General features: G+C 45.7%; 1 protein-coding gene across 1 annotated transcript in view; it reads left to right on the top strand.

Moving 5' to 3' along the window:
- pik3r6 (phosphoinositide-3-kinase regulatory subunit 6) overlaps nucleotides 1-17,157 on the top strand; it is a 38,828-nt gene that overhangs the window by 12,718 nt on the left and 8,953 nt on the right. Inside the window, exons 4-22 of the mRNA XM_079337609.1 lie at nucleotides 1,417-1,508; nucleotides 1,997-2,065; nucleotides 2,502-2,634; nucleotides 2,991-3,051; nucleotides 3,128-3,326; nucleotides 5,777-5,918; nucleotides 7,111-7,200; nucleotides 7,864-8,101; nucleotides 8,195-8,476; nucleotides 8,565-8,664; nucleotides 9,009-9,131; nucleotides 10,030-10,137; nucleotides 10,218-10,317; nucleotides 10,397-10,458; nucleotides 11,220-11,310; nucleotides 11,404-11,468; nucleotides 11,578-11,681; nucleotides 12,205-12,360; nucleotides 15,367-15,539. Of these exons, the coding sequence (XP_079193735.1) occupies nucleotides 1,417-1,508; nucleotides 1,997-2,065; nucleotides 2,502-2,634; nucleotides 2,991-3,051; nucleotides 3,128-3,326; nucleotides 5,777-5,918; nucleotides 7,111-7,200; nucleotides 7,864-8,101; nucleotides 8,195-8,476; nucleotides 8,565-8,664; nucleotides 9,009-9,131; nucleotides 10,030-10,137; nucleotides 10,218-10,317; nucleotides 10,397-10,458; nucleotides 11,220-11,310; nucleotides 11,404-11,468; nucleotides 11,578-11,681; nucleotides 12,205-12,360; nucleotides 15,367-15,539 (2,388 nt within the window). The remainder of the gene's footprint in view (nucleotides 1-1,416; nucleotides 1,509-1,996; nucleotides 2,066-2,501; nucleotides 2,635-2,990; nucleotides 3,052-3,127; nucleotides 3,327-5,776; nucleotides 5,919-7,110; nucleotides 7,201-7,863; nucleotides 8,102-8,194; nucleotides 8,477-8,564; nucleotides 8,665-9,008; nucleotides 9,132-10,029; nucleotides 10,138-10,217; nucleotides 10,318-10,396; nucleotides 10,459-11,219; nucleotides 11,311-11,403; nucleotides 11,469-11,577; nucleotides 11,682-12,204; nucleotides 12,361-15,366; nucleotides 15,540-17,157) is intronic.

The following is a 17,157-nucleotide window of genomic DNA, read 5'->3' as shown; positions in this document are numbered from 1 at the left end:
CTGCTGCAGAAAGAGAGCAACTTATGATAGATAGATAGATAGATAGATAGATAGATAGATAGATAGATAGATAGATAGATAGATAGATAGATAGATACTTTATTGATCCTGAGGGAAATTCAAGGCATCCAGTAGCAGTATACAGACAGGCAGGACACAATACACACCCGCTGTCCCCCCTCCCCTCTGTATACAATAATCCCCCAAACAAGATTTAGCTGCCCCTATGTGACTAAGAGTAAACATAATTACAGGTTAAACTTGTGCAGTTAGCATTAGCATTAGACTTAAACTTATATAGCATAATGTACATAACCTGTGAAGGAGAGAAAAACATGTGTTGGTTAAAAGAGACATGTAGACAGTTAAAGAGCCTTAGAAACAAAGTGCTGACCTTCTAGAAACTAGTTACATGTGCATGTACAGAGGTGTTTGAGGTAGTGCCAGAGGTGTGAGTACAGTCATTAAACAGTCAATGCAGCGATGCAGACTGGGCCATTAAAGTGCTCAGCAACATAAAGGAGCAGTGATTAGCATTTGGGCGGCAGTAGCTCAGTCTGTAGGGACTTGGGTTGGGAACTGGAGGGTCGCCGGTTCAAGTCCCGGCACGGACCAAGTCCGGAAACTGGTCTGGTAGCTGGAGAGGTGCCTGAGCACTGCCGAGGTGCCCCTGAGCAAGGCACCGAACCCCAAAAACTGCTCTGGAGCGCTCGCTGTGGGCAGCCCCCTCACTCTGAGACTTCTCCATTAATACAGAGTGAAAACCAAATTTCCCCTCGCGGGATTAATAAAGTATATAATTTTTTTTTTTTTTTTTTTTAAGTGTCCAAAACAATAAGGTGAAACCAGGAGTGATTAGGGTGATTGTCATGAAAGTACCCAACTATTGAGGAGCAGATTAGCATTAAGTGTCAAAAACAACAGAGTGAAACTTGACCTAGTTAGGGTGATCATGTCAACCATTACAGATGTAGCATAACACAACAGTAGGATGAAACCAGACATGATTAGGGTGATTATCATTAAAGTGACCAGTGCTAAGTAAGGTGACTATCAATATGCATTGATCTCCGTGTCGACTCAAACAGTGGGTCAGTGTTTCTAAAAACATGAAGGTTGCGTCATGACAACTTATTTGGAACCTGGCTGTCAGCGTTGTTTTCTCTGAAACTATAAACATTAACCTTTCCACCCTGAACACACATTCATTAAAGTGGAATCATTGGATGTGTCAGCGCGGTGTGAAGGCACTTCACCTGTTAGTCATCAGACATATTTTGGATTAGCAGTGTGATGGAGAGAAGTGTGACACATTCAGCAGGTTTGTGTTAGCCCGGTGGAAACCTTGCTTCCATTCATGGTTTGTGTGTGTGTGTGTGTGTGTGTGTGTGTGTGTGTGTGTGCGTGTGTGTGCAGGCATGCTGAGATGGACACTTCATAAGAAGGTTCGAAATAATCCTGCAAACAGCTTAACTCTGCTGTGGGTGCTGATCAAAGAGCTGGAGAAGGTAGGAGATCCGAGCTCGTGCACTGATATTTGTTTTTATAAATTTGTCTCTAAATCTGAAGCCTGCCGGACACTGAAAGGTTTTCAAAAGGTGCAGAAACATTTGAGAGGCCTCCAAACATCACAACCAATAGCTGTAGATTCAGCATTTTTAGTTCCTACAGTGGGGGGAGAGCCCAGACTCAAAACTCACAGAATCTCTCGTGGTCATGATTTTAAAGTAAACAGGACAACAGATAGTTGGGATTAAAAAAAAAAGACAAAAAATTATCTTAGATTAAGTTTCGAAGAGACTGAAAACATGATCTGTTGGACACAGTTTTGAAAACTGTCTAAATGAAGATTTTTGTATCAAAGGACCAATAAATCTTTGCTTTTTAGCTCAAGCATGATAATAACTTTATTCATGTAGCTCCTTGAAGTAGCACTGTACAGTCCTCTGCAGAAGCCGAACGGAGATATCTGATGAAGTGTTTGTGACCTCCGCAGGCTGAGAGATGGGACTCGCGCAAATGCATCATCCCCCTGCTCCACACGCTGATGTACGCCATCGTTCAGGTACGCTCTCTCCTCGTCCTTCACGCTGCAAAAAGGTGACTTAACGAGTCAAAACATTGTGATCTCACGTGCGACAGGTTGCAATCTGATTCTGCAGTTTCACTCTTGTTGGTGGTTTCAGTAATCTGTGTGCACAGCTAATGCTAATATCTAGCTACAGAAGCTAAACAACAATGCCCGATGTGTGTTACATGATGTGTTTATCAAAAGTTCCCAACAGAGACATCCTTTAAACATGAGCTATCTTTAAGGCGTGTCCTTTAAGGAGTGTCTGCATTGTTACTGCAAAAATAACCTGGGCTTCCTATTCCAGTAACACACCAGGAAGAAGACTTAAAATAAATGAATTATTTCCCGCGTAAGCATTGAGTCACATTTTAATAACAGTAGTGTTTGGTGTAATTGCTAACCTTTTGTTTGTTTATTAATCTTGCAGACGGCCTTCATTCCAGACGAGCTGTACAAACGGGTTTATGCGTTTTGCAAGAGGCTTTTGACCTTCCCTCAGCCCTACTGCGCTTTAGGCCTGAGCTACGCCAGACAGATCCGAACCGAACGGGTCGTTCCAGGTATTGTTTTTGGGTTTTTTTAAACCTCAAAAAAGTGACGAATTGTATATTTAAATGAGGGTTTAAATACACAGTTTGGAAGCTACACTTTGAACCGCCGTGTTGCTGAAGTAAAGGCTGTAAAAACAAACCCGCCTCTTTTCGTCTGTTTTGATTTTGATGCCCTTCTTTAAATCACTCTCCTGGCATTGCAAAGACGACAAACAAATGCTGAATGAAGGCAAACCTGAAAGACAGAAAGAAAACAGGTCAATACAGAGTTGTATAACTGTCCTGTCATGAAGTATGAGTCAGTTACAAGTACACGCAATCATACAGCATCATTAAATACTGGTTTGATTGACAGGTCTGAATGTATCAGAGGATGGTCACATCAGAGCAGAGACTAAAGAGTGAACACTATCTCTTCCAGGAGAGGTGAGTCATCTTCAAATCATGTTTCACCTGCTCGTCTTCCATATCTGTAACTAATGTGATGCATTTCTCCCTGCAGGGTTTTCGTTCTGGCGGACCCGGACATCTTCTCTGGCTCTTTGGGAAAAGTCCTGATGGGGGACATCGAGGCGTCTGCATCAGCTGCAGGTGGACTCCTGAGTCCGGTGGATCACTTGCGCAGCGTGGTCCAACACTCCATCCAGGCCGCTTTAGGAGCGAAGCAGTGCGACGGGCAGAAACTGGCTCAAGCGCTGAAGGTCAGTGTGACCTTCAGACCTTTTATACCTTTTATTTTGTCTTCACTTAGCGCCTTCCCTTTAAGGCTGTTTGCTAAGTCTTGATCTGTCCTGTTATTATTGTAGGTTTTTTTTTTTTCTGAGCTCGCGAGGTCGTTTAAGATGCTAACTAAAACTGAATGCCCCTCAGAGGACATGAGCAGGAAAAAAAAACAGTTTCAGATGCGAATGCAAAAAAAATACGCCGCGAGCACCAGGACGCTTCCGATGCTTAAAGGATCATTTCCGGGGCGAACCAGAAACTTATTCCCTAAGCTGTGATTGGGCTTGCTTGTGTTGGTTCCAACTTGTGAATAAAATGAAAAAAACAAACGTGGAGTGGCACCAGGACGCTGTCTCGGGCCGCTCTTGTTCACCTTTCCCTCAGTATTGAAACAAGCACGTACTGTGTGTCGATGTATGCGGACGACTCCACCATAAATACATTCAGCAGGAGGAGAGATGAAAGAACTAAATGCTAATTCAGAGAGAATATTAAAAGACGGTGGTCGTCATCATTTACGTTTAATAATAAATCAGACTTTGATAAAAACAGGTAGAAGACACGCGTGGACAGAAATTACAAACGGAAGTGGAAATTGTTTGTGATCAAAATGTGTGAAACAAGCAATGAATCATTGAAGCCTCTGTACCGCCCACTGTGGTTTGGTCGGGTGTAAAGAATAAAGCTGCACGAGTAAATTGTCACATTGTAACTTCGGACCCCAGGTAGAATAGCATCGTGCTATGCTGAAGCTAACGGGGACATGGACAGCCTTCTTTGGCCATCTGTAGGAGAACTGCAGAAATAAAGACGCCACTGAAACCGTCAGAATCAGAATCGGTTTTATTGTTTACAATCCGAGGAATGTGTTGGTGTAAATTAAGGCACAAAACACTGCGCACCAAAACACCGTCTGTGCCGCCATCTCGAAGGTTTCAGTGACTTTTGACACACAAAGAAATCTCTAAAAACAATGAAGGGAAACCTACAAATAATTCGACTTCACTGAAAGGCTCAAAGAAAAAAGTTCCTCTTTCTTTCCTGTGTGAACGTACGACGCGTGTCCTGTGCCTTCTGTGGCTTCAAGCTGCGAGCGTTCATCATAAAACACTTTAAAAGCAGCCACTCAAAGCCCGTCACACCACGTGTCAGCCGTGTCCCTCTCACACACTGATGACGGAGGCTGCTACGCTGGCTCTGTCTCTCTGCCCTCAGGAGCTGTTCTTGTGGTTCTGTATCTAAACTAATGACTCGCTGATAAGCAGAATAAAAACCACTCATCTACCAGGAAGTAGATGGCCCCGTTCTAGCCACATCCACCCCTGAGTTTGTCATATTTGTACTCCACCACTGATGGTGGTGGATCATCAGGGCCGGTGGGGGTTTTGTTTTTAGACAGACGCTGGAAGTGACCTGGCTCCTCTACAGCTTCTTTATTTTGGTCCACAGCGGGACTCGAACCGGCATCCAAACCCAAGTCCCAGCAGACTGAGCAAGTGGCGCCCAAATGTGCATTAAAGTGAGAAGAGTTTTGATTTAGAGACCAAACAGCCTCTTCTACTTTCATGATTAAAAGTATTAAAAGGTGCAGAAGCTCGTGTTTGTGCATTAAAGAAAGTGTTGAGGAGTTTGCACGCTTTATTTATATTTTTTTTTGTCGATTATAAACATCAGTTAGCCTGCTGGTTAGCGCGTGTGCAGAGGCCTCTAGTCCTGATTTCTCTAAAAATAAACTCAGAAAAAAAAGAATCAAAAGATCAAACTCTTGTTGTTGCCATGGTATCAAAACTTCTCATCTTTATTAGATAATGACTTTACATGTGTTTAAAAGCGTTCACTCCTTTATTACAGAATCACTCGCACTCTTCCACCGAGGTTATTTTAATGCTTTTCTAATGGAGTCATTTTAAAGGTTTTTATTTACGTGTGATATATCTTGTTTTTACCAGAATCCTGTGTCTCTGTCGTCTGTGGAAGAAAATGGGTCAACGCGTTTCGTGTCATGACAGTTGCACAACGTCGGTTATTACTTTTAGCAAAGTCCCTTGTGGATGCACAATTGCAAATGCTGACTGTGACTGCTGACGGGGGGGAAGTTATTAACCTCTCCGCGTACAGAAATAAAGAGTGCGATGCTAAGCCGAGTGATTCATGAGCAAAGTGTTCGGCTTTTCCTGCTTGGTTTTTAAAAATAGCTCCCGGGTCCCGGTGCGATCTGTTCATGTCATGAAACTTCCTGAAGGAAGCTCTGTTGTCTTCAAGCTGAGCGGTGGAAGTGTCTCCTGGCCCCGAGCCTAAAGTAACACCTCAGCAGGACGCACACGTAGAGCGCTGTTGGCCTCCGCGCCTCTTTGCTATTCAGACAGAGTCAGTGTGTATTTATCTTCCTGTGTGTGTGTGTGTGTGTGTGCGCGCGCTTCTCGGACAGGACATGGGCCAAGACGTGGAGTCGTGCTTTCAGGAAGTGATGGCGGCTGTGGAGCGGAGCGCGGAGCAAGGTGTCAGAGGGGAGGGTGCAGCGCTGAGGGGGCGTCTGAAGCAGCTGTACAGCCAGATCGTCTCTGATGCAGGTACGAGCCACGGCTGCTGTCTTTGTCCAAATCAAGAGACAACAACCACAAGAGCCGTCTGTCTGTCTGTCTGTCTGCCCGACCAACCAACCACAGATCACAGATAACATTTGACACATGATTGTCGCCCTGTGACACTTTTTGAAGCACTCACCTCCACTTCAATTCAAGATCCTGAAAAAAGACGCCACTCTGCTTTTTTTTTTTTTTTTTTAACTTTTCATCGAATCCGAAAGTAAAAGCTTTTTGTTTTGTTGGGGTTTTTTTGTTGGTTTTTTTAGATTTTTTTTTGTTTGTTTTGGGGTTTTTTTAGATTTTCTTTTCTTTCTTTGTTTTTTTTTTTTTTTTTTACCCAAAGCGGCTGCAAGTGAAATAGAGAGTGCAACTGTAATTTATTCAAATTTGTTGATAGTATAGAGGTCACATGTATTATTATTATTATTATTATTATTATTATTATTATTATTATTATTATGTACTATTTATTCTGACATGCGCTGCTGCTTCTTGCTCAGGTCACCCTTGTGAACGAGATCTGGATCTCAATGGGTTAATTACCTGCTTAAATTAAAAAAAAGTAAATAGAGAGGTTCGTGCTCGCGCCCCTTACGGGTTCACGTGGTCCTCCAAATGGGCGGCCCGGGTTTGAATCCGACCTCCTTTATTTGTCTCGACAGCAAGAAGCCAAAAAAAGCCCAAAAGTGAAATCTTGGGTCAGATGATGCAGGCTTTGTGTCTGGTAAAGATGCAGAGAGAGTTAATGTCACAAACAGACAGCGAGCTGAGGAGGTGACACAGCGTGCACGACTTTGATCGTCCTCTTCAGTGTTTGATTAAAGGCCAAAGTCTCGGTGATGGACGGGTTTCCTGTGGCCACGGAGACCCAGGAGATCAGACATGTGACCCTCCTTCTTTTAAAAGCCCTTTCCTCTTCAAATCAGTCGACTCAGACCTTTAGATATTTTCATAAGTTTTCCGGATATCTATTCGAGAGAGAGAGAGAGAGAGAGAGAGAGAGAGAGAGAGAGAGAGAGAGAGAGATTCACAGACAGGAAGCTGTGTGCGTTTTTTTCTGAGTATCATTGTGACAGTTTAGCTTTCTTATCTTATCTTCTGTGTGTGTGTGTGTGTGTGTGTGTGTGTGTGTGTGTGTGTGTGTGTGTGTGTGTGTGTGTGTGTGTGTGTGTTGCAGAGCCATTGTCTGTCGGCGGCCCGCTATGTGACTGCCCTCTCCCTAACCCTGACATGAGCTTCCACCTGTGGACCGAGGATCTGGATATCTGTGAGTTTCTCCGAGCACTGTGGGGGGTCGACAGGAAGTCAGTCAGCTGAACTGAAGGATGCTGACACACACACACACACACACACACACACACACGCGTATAAAAAAACACAACTTTTAAAACAAGCTGAGGAGGCTTTAAGCATGTTTGCTTTTTCAGTTTGAAAAAAAAAAACGGGACCAAGATGCCAAAATGTGTATTTAAAGACGAGTCAACACAGTTCTGCGCACACGACATCATATCGGCTTCTCCTGGACTAAATATTGACAAATCCAGTAAAAAAATAAATATATGTATATATCCACAAAGATAAGATTTTGTGACACCTCCTGACAGCCTGTAACAGCCAATAGGAGGCTGAGTTGAAAGGATGTGCCTCCCCCGTTCTGACGGCCTGTGTGTTCAATGAAATTCTCCACACGTCGATATTCTGCTCCTATCAATACTCCTTCATGCTCACACTAAGGAGAGATTCAAAGTATTAATAATGATGTCGTGCTGCGTCACTTGATCCTGGTCCTCGGTCTCGGGACTCTGTGGACGCAGCCGACGCGTGTCTGGAGGAAGTTCTGGGTTCGAGTCCCCTCGACGTGTTGACTGAAGCTCTGTGAACGTCGACGTCTCCTGAACCATTTCTGTTTGTTTTTTTTAAACGTTACCAGGGCGACTGCTGAGCAAGTGTCTTCGCTCCAGCTCCAGTGCGGAGCAGTTCTCCCTCAGCCAGGACGACCCCGAGCTGGGCGAGTCCCCCAGCGACCTGACGCCCTCCGACATGACGCGCTTCTCCGTCATGTCCAACGACAGCGGCATCGAGCGAGACCTGCCCCCCAGCGCCGACCCCGCGCTTTCGTCTTCTCTGGACTCGGCCAGCTTCAGTGCATCATGGGAACAATGCAAGAAGTAAAAAAAAAAAAAAAAAACTCCTCACGTAGAGAACTTTAGCGTCGCATGTTTTAGTTTCCAGATGAAAACCGATTCTCGACGTTTTTCTAGCCCCAGTGAGCCGGAGTCCTCGAGGCTGTCTCGACGTAAATGCATCAAGATGAAGCCGACGATGAAGGACAACATGCTGCTGATGCAGGACTCCCTGGAGGACCACGCCAGCCTGGTGGGAGGAGGGAGGGGCGAGCTGACAAGCAGGACTCAGAGGAGGGCGGGATGCAGCGTGCTGCAGCACTCCTTCAACAAGCAGAACAAACACTTCACCGCCAGGATCGTCGTCATGGGAGACGACAGGGTGCTCGGGCGCCTCGCCAAGGCGTACTACTTCTTCAGGTGAGGCTTCGAGCGTGTTAGCAAGGTGTCAACGCAGCACGATGGAGAGCTTTTGCATGGATGCGTCACGATGGGTTTGTCTGTGCAGGAAACGGGAAGCGAGGAAGCTTTTTCTCACCATGAAAGTCAACCTGCAGTTCTACTACATCCCCGTTTGCAGGCCTACGACTCCCATCTCCCCCAGCAAGGTAAGCCAACAACTTCCTCTGTGCCTACGCGCCGACCAACCTGTCGCCATGTGAGAGTCACCACATCTCTGTTTTGGTGTGACGATGCACGGGAAACACACGGGAATGAAGTGATGGGAAATCACCTGAGACAGCGGGGAGAACAAACACCGAGCTGGGGGGGGGGGGGGGGGGGGGGGGGGTTACTGCCCTTTGTGATGTCATAAAGGGAAAAGCACATATTAGTGTTAGAGACACACAGTGAAGTGGATTTTACATCATTTTTGATGGATCGAGGCCTGAAGGCACACACACACACACACACACACACACACTCACACACACTTTTTTTCTTTCTTTTCTAGGTAGTCGTTCCTGAGTCGAAGGGGAACCTGTGCGCTCTCGGCTCCTACCTGAGCATGGTGGACCCGTGGTACAACACAAACATCAAGGGATTAGGCTGCGTGATCCCCAAACTGGCAGCGATGGTAGAGCACACTTTACATGTGGACAAATGAACAGAGAGTTGTTTGAGTGCGTGCAGAGCGGAGCAGAGAGAAGAGGTTTCTTTTTTCTCTGCAGCTCCAGATGACTGAAAAACCGCGTCCCATTCAGTCAATGCATGCGACTGTTCTGTGCACAAGTTGAAGCGCAGGAAGTTGCATAACATCTCATGCTGCCGGAAAAAATAAAAATGCGTGGATTTCACTGAAGCCACAGCCACAGCGAGCTGAACTGAAAGTCGCCTCGACGCCGCAGCGACTCTCCGAGCTCTAAATCAGGAAGCGACATGAACATGAAGAATATTTAAAGAAACGTTCTTCGCATGAGAGAGAATTCAAAGAAAAACTTTCTTTTTGTGTCAATTATTTCATCTCAGTATCCAACGAGATTAAAATCAGTCTCACTGAGGCCTCGTGTGCTGCATGTCCGTCCTGTCTCCATGACAACGGCCGCTGTACAAGCGACTCCAGACGCGATCTGTCGGAGAAGAAAAGCAAACATTTGGACGGTTTTCTGAAAAGTTGAAGAGTTTTCTGAACTTTAGGGCTCGGAGCAGCTGCACTGAAAATCAGAGCACTCGGGAAAAACCGACGCTGGGTGCTGGCGCTTTTTCCCGAGACGACTCTTCCTTGAATACTTCCTTCCTTCCTTCCTTCCTTCCTTCCTTCCTTCCTTCCTTCCTTCCTTCCTTCCTTCCTTCCTTCCTTCCCTCCTTCCTTCCTTCCTTCCTTCCTTCCTTCCTTGAACTTTTTTTTGTTGCAAACCTGTGAGGTTACCGTCGTTCCCCCTGAGCACACTGGGAGCAGAATAAGTCTGAGGTTTCAGCCTCGTGCAGATTCACCTCACACCTCCTCTTTTCTTCTTCTTCTTCTTCTTCTCTAGCAAAAAGCAGACGCAGGTATGCAGAAGGACCCATTCGTGTCTGATGTCATATCCTACTACGTCCGAACCGGCCAGCAGTCCGTCTACTTCACCATCTACTTCGTGAAGGTATCGTCCTGCACTTTAATCCACCTCAGCTTCCCGAGCACGGCGTCCTCTCCTCTAACCCCGCCCCCTTTCCTCCTTAGATCACCTTCACCTGCAGCACCAAGGACCCCGTGGAGGAGGTGTTCCTCACACATCTGGAGGTGGATTTCCCCGACTTCAAGCAGTTCGTAGCAGTGAAAGGTGAAGTGAGGATGCACGACTTCCCTCCTGTTTTATGTGCTGCCTGAGCAGGTGATTGACAGCACGCTTTGTGTTTTAGAGAAACAGAGGAAGAGTGCAGGGGAGCTCTGCGGAGCTGTTGTCTCCATGAATTACAAACGGGTAAGTTAGCTCCTGTTTGTCTGACGCTAACATGTGACCCTGCTCTGCTAGGCTAGTTTATTAATCCTCCGCAGGAAATGACATCATCACAGCGGCAACTGCGATCACAGTCGAGACACCACACACACACACACACACACAAAAAACAAATACAGGTAAAATAAAAACAAGACATCCAAAATAAATCAGGGTTTAATAAGTAGGCTAACATTTCAGAATCAATAAAAAAAAACGTCTGAAGTTATAAATAAATATGAATACACTTGTTCTCCAGTAAACTTTCAGATGGCAGTTAAGGAAAAGGACTTCCTGTTATGTTTTTTTTTTTTTTTTAACAGGGACAATGCATATTAAAAAAAAGCATTTCAGTAAATATGCAGATTCAACAAATTCAGACGTTAATAAAGTTGCACATAGAAATATAACATGGCTTTAATGAAGCAGACAGATCACAAGTGAAACTTCAAGAGCCAAACAAGACAAAAAAATAAAAGAGTATAACACAGTTATACACACACTCACACACACACACACACACACACACACACAACCAATATGTGGGCACTTCTTACAGCTCAAGAGTCTTTAGAGCTGATAAACTTTAAATCTTTCCTGATGGGTGACGTTGATGTCGGATATCCGATGTGTGAATTATTTCAATATCAGATCAGATCAGCCTCCTTCTCCAGTGTGAATCCCTCAGATGTGAAACCTGCTTTGTGTGGGATCTCTTGTTTGTGTGTGTGTGTGTGTGTGTGAAGGTGTCGTTAAGTGGAAGAGATGTCGACAAAGGGCTTTCCGTCAGGACGTCCGGCCTTCAGATCAACGCCATTCCCTCCAACGAAGCAGAAGGTTCAGTCTCAGCTCGGACTCTCAGTGTTTGTTTCAGGACGTATCAAACTCTCTTTTATCTGTTTATTTATTTATTTATTTTTTGTTTCTCAGATCTGAACTGTTTGACGCTGACGCTGAACGAGTCGGCCACAAAATCTAAGAACAACAACAACGTGGTGAGTCGAGACGTCGATCAGATCTCTCCGGCGTGATCCGGGTGAACTCTTCTGTAAACCAGTAAAATCCCTTTTTTTTTGTTTTTGTCTTTTTGTTTTGAATTCGAAGACGAATATTCGCAGCAACAACATAAAGATTCGCTGTTTGGAGAGTCGCTCCTTCACTCTCACTCTGGACAAAGATCCTCGCCGGGCCTTCAAAGATGTGCAGAGGTGAGTACGGCTTCCAGGATCCCAAATGTTCAGACATCACCACACCCAGGCCGACTGCTCGCCCGTCCTGACGGAGGCCTGTGAGGCTCAAACATGTTCGTAACTCGAGTTCCTCAGACGACTTCAAAAGATCCAGGATGTCATTTTGGGATTTTAGATTTCTGAAAACAGTTCATGTTTTAGCGTGAACACAGACGTGGACACGCCCCCAAAAAAATCGAACAAACGTTGAATTGAAAAAAGCGAGATATCAAATAAAAAAGTAGAGTATTTTCTCGTGTTGATGAGTCTCTCTTTTGGTGTTCTTGTCGACATCGTGATGTGAAACCACGGTTACATAAAGTTCCTGTTTCAGAGAATGTGAGGGGAATTCAGCCAAAAGCTCGCCGCTCGGTCTGATCCCGTCACATGAACGGACGCGTTGGCGTTAGAAAGGAACATGAACATTTATCCTTTTAATTTGTTTTGTTTTTTGTGTGTGTGTGTGTGTGTGTGTGTGTGTGTGTGTGTGTGTGTGTTGCAGCGTGGAGATCTCCCCGTGTCTCGACCCGGGTTACTGCGTCCAACAAACCATGCGGTCCAAGTTAAAGCTGGAGGACAACAAAGACGCCGGACTGAGTAAATACATGAACAAAGGTCTCCCTCTACCCATCAACACGTTCTCCGGCATCATCACATGATGTGAAGGACGGACGCCCGCAGAGGAACATTAAGGTCGCGAGCGTGTGTGTGTTTGATGGTGGAAGGTGTTTGCTGCTGCCATGGCAACGGGAGCGGGGTCGACCTCTGTGGCTCCTGGAAGCAGAACGTGGACGGAGACGTGTTTATGTGTGAGCGAGTCTTTGGAACAAACCTTGAAGGCTGCTCGGACTGCAACCACAACAAAATGTGATCGCACCACGGGGACGCCGTCGAACGCCGTTACGTGTGCCGCTCTTCACCAATCAAGTTTTCTGCATCCCTTTTTTTTTTTTTTTTTTTTTTTTTAGGACGTTATTTTGAGACGTTTTTGTCTGCACTGGACAGGACAGTTAAAGAGAGACGGGACATGTTGGGGGAGAAGGAGGAGAACGGTGGAGGTCAGATTTGAACCCTCTGCAACATAACCGCCGGGCTATCCGGCGCCACTCGTATTGTGCAGACTTGAAAAACAATCAATTCATAGGTGCAGATTGTCATGACGCCAAAGAACACGGCGCCTCATTCGCCGAAACATCCTCGACAAAATATCGTCAATTCGTTCTTGAGAACTCGCCTCAGACTCGTGATGCGTTCGCACTCGTTCCTCGAAATCGATGGACGCCGCGTCCTCGTAACCTGGAGGCTCGTGCACGTTTTTCACAACCAGCGTGAAAAGATCCAACGCTCCTGTTATGATCATGAAAGGTGCATTAGGCTGCAGGGATGTGTGGACACGGCACACACACACACACACACACACACACACACACACACACACACACACACACACACACACATACATACACACACACACACACACACACACACACACACACACACACACAAACACACACACACATACACACACACACACACACACACACGCACGCTGAGGATGCAGCGGACTGAAAAGAGAAGTGGAGAGTTACCGAGGTAATGCTAAAGCGGATGTAGCGCTTCTGGAATGAAACCAAAACAGGCCGATTTAATGACACGACAGCAGAGGATTGAAAATATGCACGCCACGGCAGATGACGAGTTCAGACAGAGGCATCATCAGAAACGACGTCCTTCACGCTGTGATCGGAAATGACCAAAAATAGTTCATATATTTAAAACGTAAAGCGCTGTAAAGGTTTTTTTTGTTGTTTGCGCTTCCTCGCCACCTTTAAAAACAAAACGTTCACCTTTTGGCGTGTCGTCAGACTGGTTGTGCGAATGAGGCCCAATGAGGCCCGATTTATTGAAGAGACGGACTCTTAAGACACCGCTCTGTGGACGCTCGAGTCTGCGGTCTTAAAACGCTGATGTGGCGGAAACTGACTGCAAAGTAACACTACATTTTCACTGCCTCCTCCACACACACACACACACACACACACACACACACACGCACACACACACACACACACAACAGTTTGCTTAAGTCGTGTGATTTTAAGAGGAGGGGGTTCACATTTTGAAACAGCTAAACTCAAAAGTGAAACTTGCTGACCCTTATTATGGTAAACTGACGTGTGAAACGGATCTCTCACTCTGTCGTCTGTGTAACAACAGGAAGTAAATAAAGCTTCAACTGTTTGCTGGAAACCTCGTGAGTGTGGAGCAACGGAGCGCCTATATTACTCGTACTTTAAATGGGATTCTTCTGTCACTGATTTGCATGTTATTATTTCTTTTAAAGGAAGAACGTGTGACCTTTTCATCCAGTAGATGTCGCCCTTGAGCTCCTGCATGAAACTAAAACAAACTGTTTGGCCACGCCTCCTCCAGAGACACTCCTCCCCCCCCCCCCCCCCCCTTCCCCCCCCTTCCCTTTCTCCAAACGTGTTTGCGAAGAGGTTAGCACACTTTCGTTAGCTTGTAGCGTCACGTGACACAGAATGAGCGTGACGGCAAGGTTCAAGGTTTCTTTTGTTCGTCTCCCTGGCGAGAACTTTGTCTCAAATACGAGACAAATGCTGCACATGAAACAAATTAATACAAATGTGCAAAAAACCTTAGCTTATCCGTGCTACAGTTCTGCAAAACATTAGCTTAAAACACTTGGGTTAGGGCGAGGATGTTCTTCTTCTTCTTGACTCAAACAGCTTTTATACACAAGGGGAGGAGCCATGTAAACAGCTCTGACAACAACACAGCCAGCAGGACTCCAGCTTCTCCCTCACTGGAGACACTCAGGACTCACACACACATTTACTTGATTTCTGCTGTATGTATATGTAAAATGTCGCACGTTCTTCCTGATTAAGGGCCAATCATAAAATGATTCAGTTAATAAACAGTGTGATCTCAGTGTTGGGTGCTCGTTAAGTCATCGTGTGTGTGTGTGTGTGTGTGTGTGTGTTTGTCTGATTGGTCTGGAAAGGGTTAAACCAGACTTCTAATACATTTTGCACATTTATGAATCTAATGTCATGTCAAGGGGGTCGCCATGAAAAGAGAAATGTAAATAAATTATTTTGTTATGTAAGATGTTGTGTATTTTTTTATATGCATGATGTGTGAAATGTAAAACAAACAAAAAAAAACTGTTTTAGGTTTAGGACACCATCAGAAGTAACACACATGATCAAGAAACAGTTCAGGTGAACACCTGGAATCCTTCATGAAACAAAAAGAAAAATATATATCTCCTCGGTTCCTGAAATCTTGACAAAGTGTTGTGACAGTAAAAAGGGATGCAACATAGTGATGATCTCAAATCATTAGAAACATTTCTCGCAGCCTTCCTCCTTTTTTATGAGGTCGTACTTGTGAACCTCACAGGTTTTAAAGTGTTGCCGTGTGGCCACCAGATGGCGCTGGTGGGCTGTCATGCAGCCCGCTGGATACAGCAGGAGTTGATAGTGGAGGGTCTCGCGCTCGGTGCACACGCGACACACCTGCCTGCCTGAGCCGGTGGGGGCTGCACGCGCGTCTCTCCGCTCCGCTTCTACAGGTTGGTGGAGACGACTCAATGAGTCACAGCAGCAAGCTGACACCGCAGGACCCTCCCCTGTAGTCTCCCCCCCACCCGACCCACCCTCACTGTTTCCACAGCCACTGCAGCTGGGCGCGTGGAGAGAGAAGAAGAAGAAGAAGAAGGAGAGAGGAGCAGCATGGAGAGGAAGCAAGGATCTCCTCCTCTTCAGTACGGATCACTGGAGCGCACTGAATGGAGCAAAGACAAAGCAGGTGAACTAACAACAAACACTCCAGCATGACATCACCTGCACAAGTAGTTTTAGATTCACTGTTATTTCATCAATGTGTAACTTCAGCTGCTGTTCCTCTCACCATCACACGTTGTTCTCAGGTCTGTGAGCTGATGTTATGTGAAATGTACTGAATCATTGTGAAAGTCTCTGCAGCCTCGTGCTCTGCTGACGTGAATAACAGGACGGAGAGAAGGTGGTTTTATGGTTGACAGAATAGATCGATGCATTTCTCCAGCTGCAGCAGCCTTGAAAATGTCAAGAGTCCACAGGTGTCTGAACCGCTATAGTGTGTGTGTGTGTGTGTGTGTGTGTGTGTGTGTGTGTGTGTGAGTGACTAACACATTTGAGACAACACACCAGTTAATTAGAGGGGTAGCTTTCAATTAGGTATCCCACTCTCTCTGTGTGTGTGTGTGTGCGTGTGTGTGTGTGTGTGTGTGTGTTGAAAGGGAAAGGAAGGCTGAGTCCACACAGCAGAAGCTGCATTAATCACCAGATGTGACGTTTCAGATCAGAGCTCTTAATTGGACATTATCAATTAAGGACACAAACCTCAATATGTAAAACCTGGGACGTGCTTCAGTATGATGTTTAAACCCCGCCTCCACTCCAGCTCTCAGCCTGTCGTTACGTCGACTTAAAGTTAGGTTGAGACAGCATTTCCAACATGGCGGCTGCTGCCGATGAGCCTGCAGAGCATCTTGCAGGAATAGTCTTCGTGGATAGACCGGACCAGGAGGGCGCACATATCGCCTTCCTGACCTTCATTCATTAAAATACCTGCATCCGTTAGGATTTCCTAAAGCCTACCGTGATATCTTTATGAATACCTTTTACAGTCAAATCAAACCCGCTGTTACCAGACTGATCCAGGTTTTTTTCCATCTAAAAAACTAGAGAAATGTTTTCGCTGACTTCAGCTCACAGCAGTGTCATGTTGTGAGGGTTTTCTTAAAGCTGTTAACGTGGCGGTCTTGTGGGAAGTTTGCGAAGCACTGCAGGGTATCTGTTAACTCCCCTCCATGTTTGCATCTTTATTTTCCTCCACTTGTCACACCTCTTCCTCTCCTCCTCCTCCTCCTCCTCCTCTCTACTCCCGCTCTGTAATCAGGACGATCCCGTCTGTCAGCTCGCTCGTTACTGCACATTGTGGCTTTGAGAAAGAGATAAGAGCTCATGATGCTGTTTGCATGTCGAGGTTTGGATGCACACAGGGGTCATGTTATGGGGCGATGCGGAGCGACTGTGATGGAGGACAAAAAAAAAGTAAAGAAGGAAGCACTTCAGAGAGGTGTAGTGATGAGTCATATCTGCACAGTGCTACAACAACGTGTCGTAGAGAGCCTCTGCAGCATCGAACAATGACAGACTTACCAAACTATGATGATGTACGTCTTTACCTGAGCCGTCCTCATTCTGTGAGGCTTGTCTCCGTTAGTGATCTGCTCAGCTGCAGAAGAGACGGCTGTTTCTGTTCATTAAGGTGGGGGGGGTCTTTAGTGCGAGATCTGACCAAATGAAATACAAAAAGTCTGTTTTAATAGCATGAATAACCATTTACAAAAAAAGAAACCAGAGTGCACCGAGACCAAAAA

This window comes from Symphodus melops (assembly GCF_947650265.1).
Source record: "Symphodus melops genome assembly, chromosome: 2".
Classification (NCBI taxonomy): Eukaryota; Metazoa; Chordata; class Actinopteri; order Labriformes; family Labridae; genus Symphodus; species Symphodus melops.
Note: the sequence above shows the minus strand (reverse complement) of the source record. Positions and strands in the feature narration are given on the sequence as shown.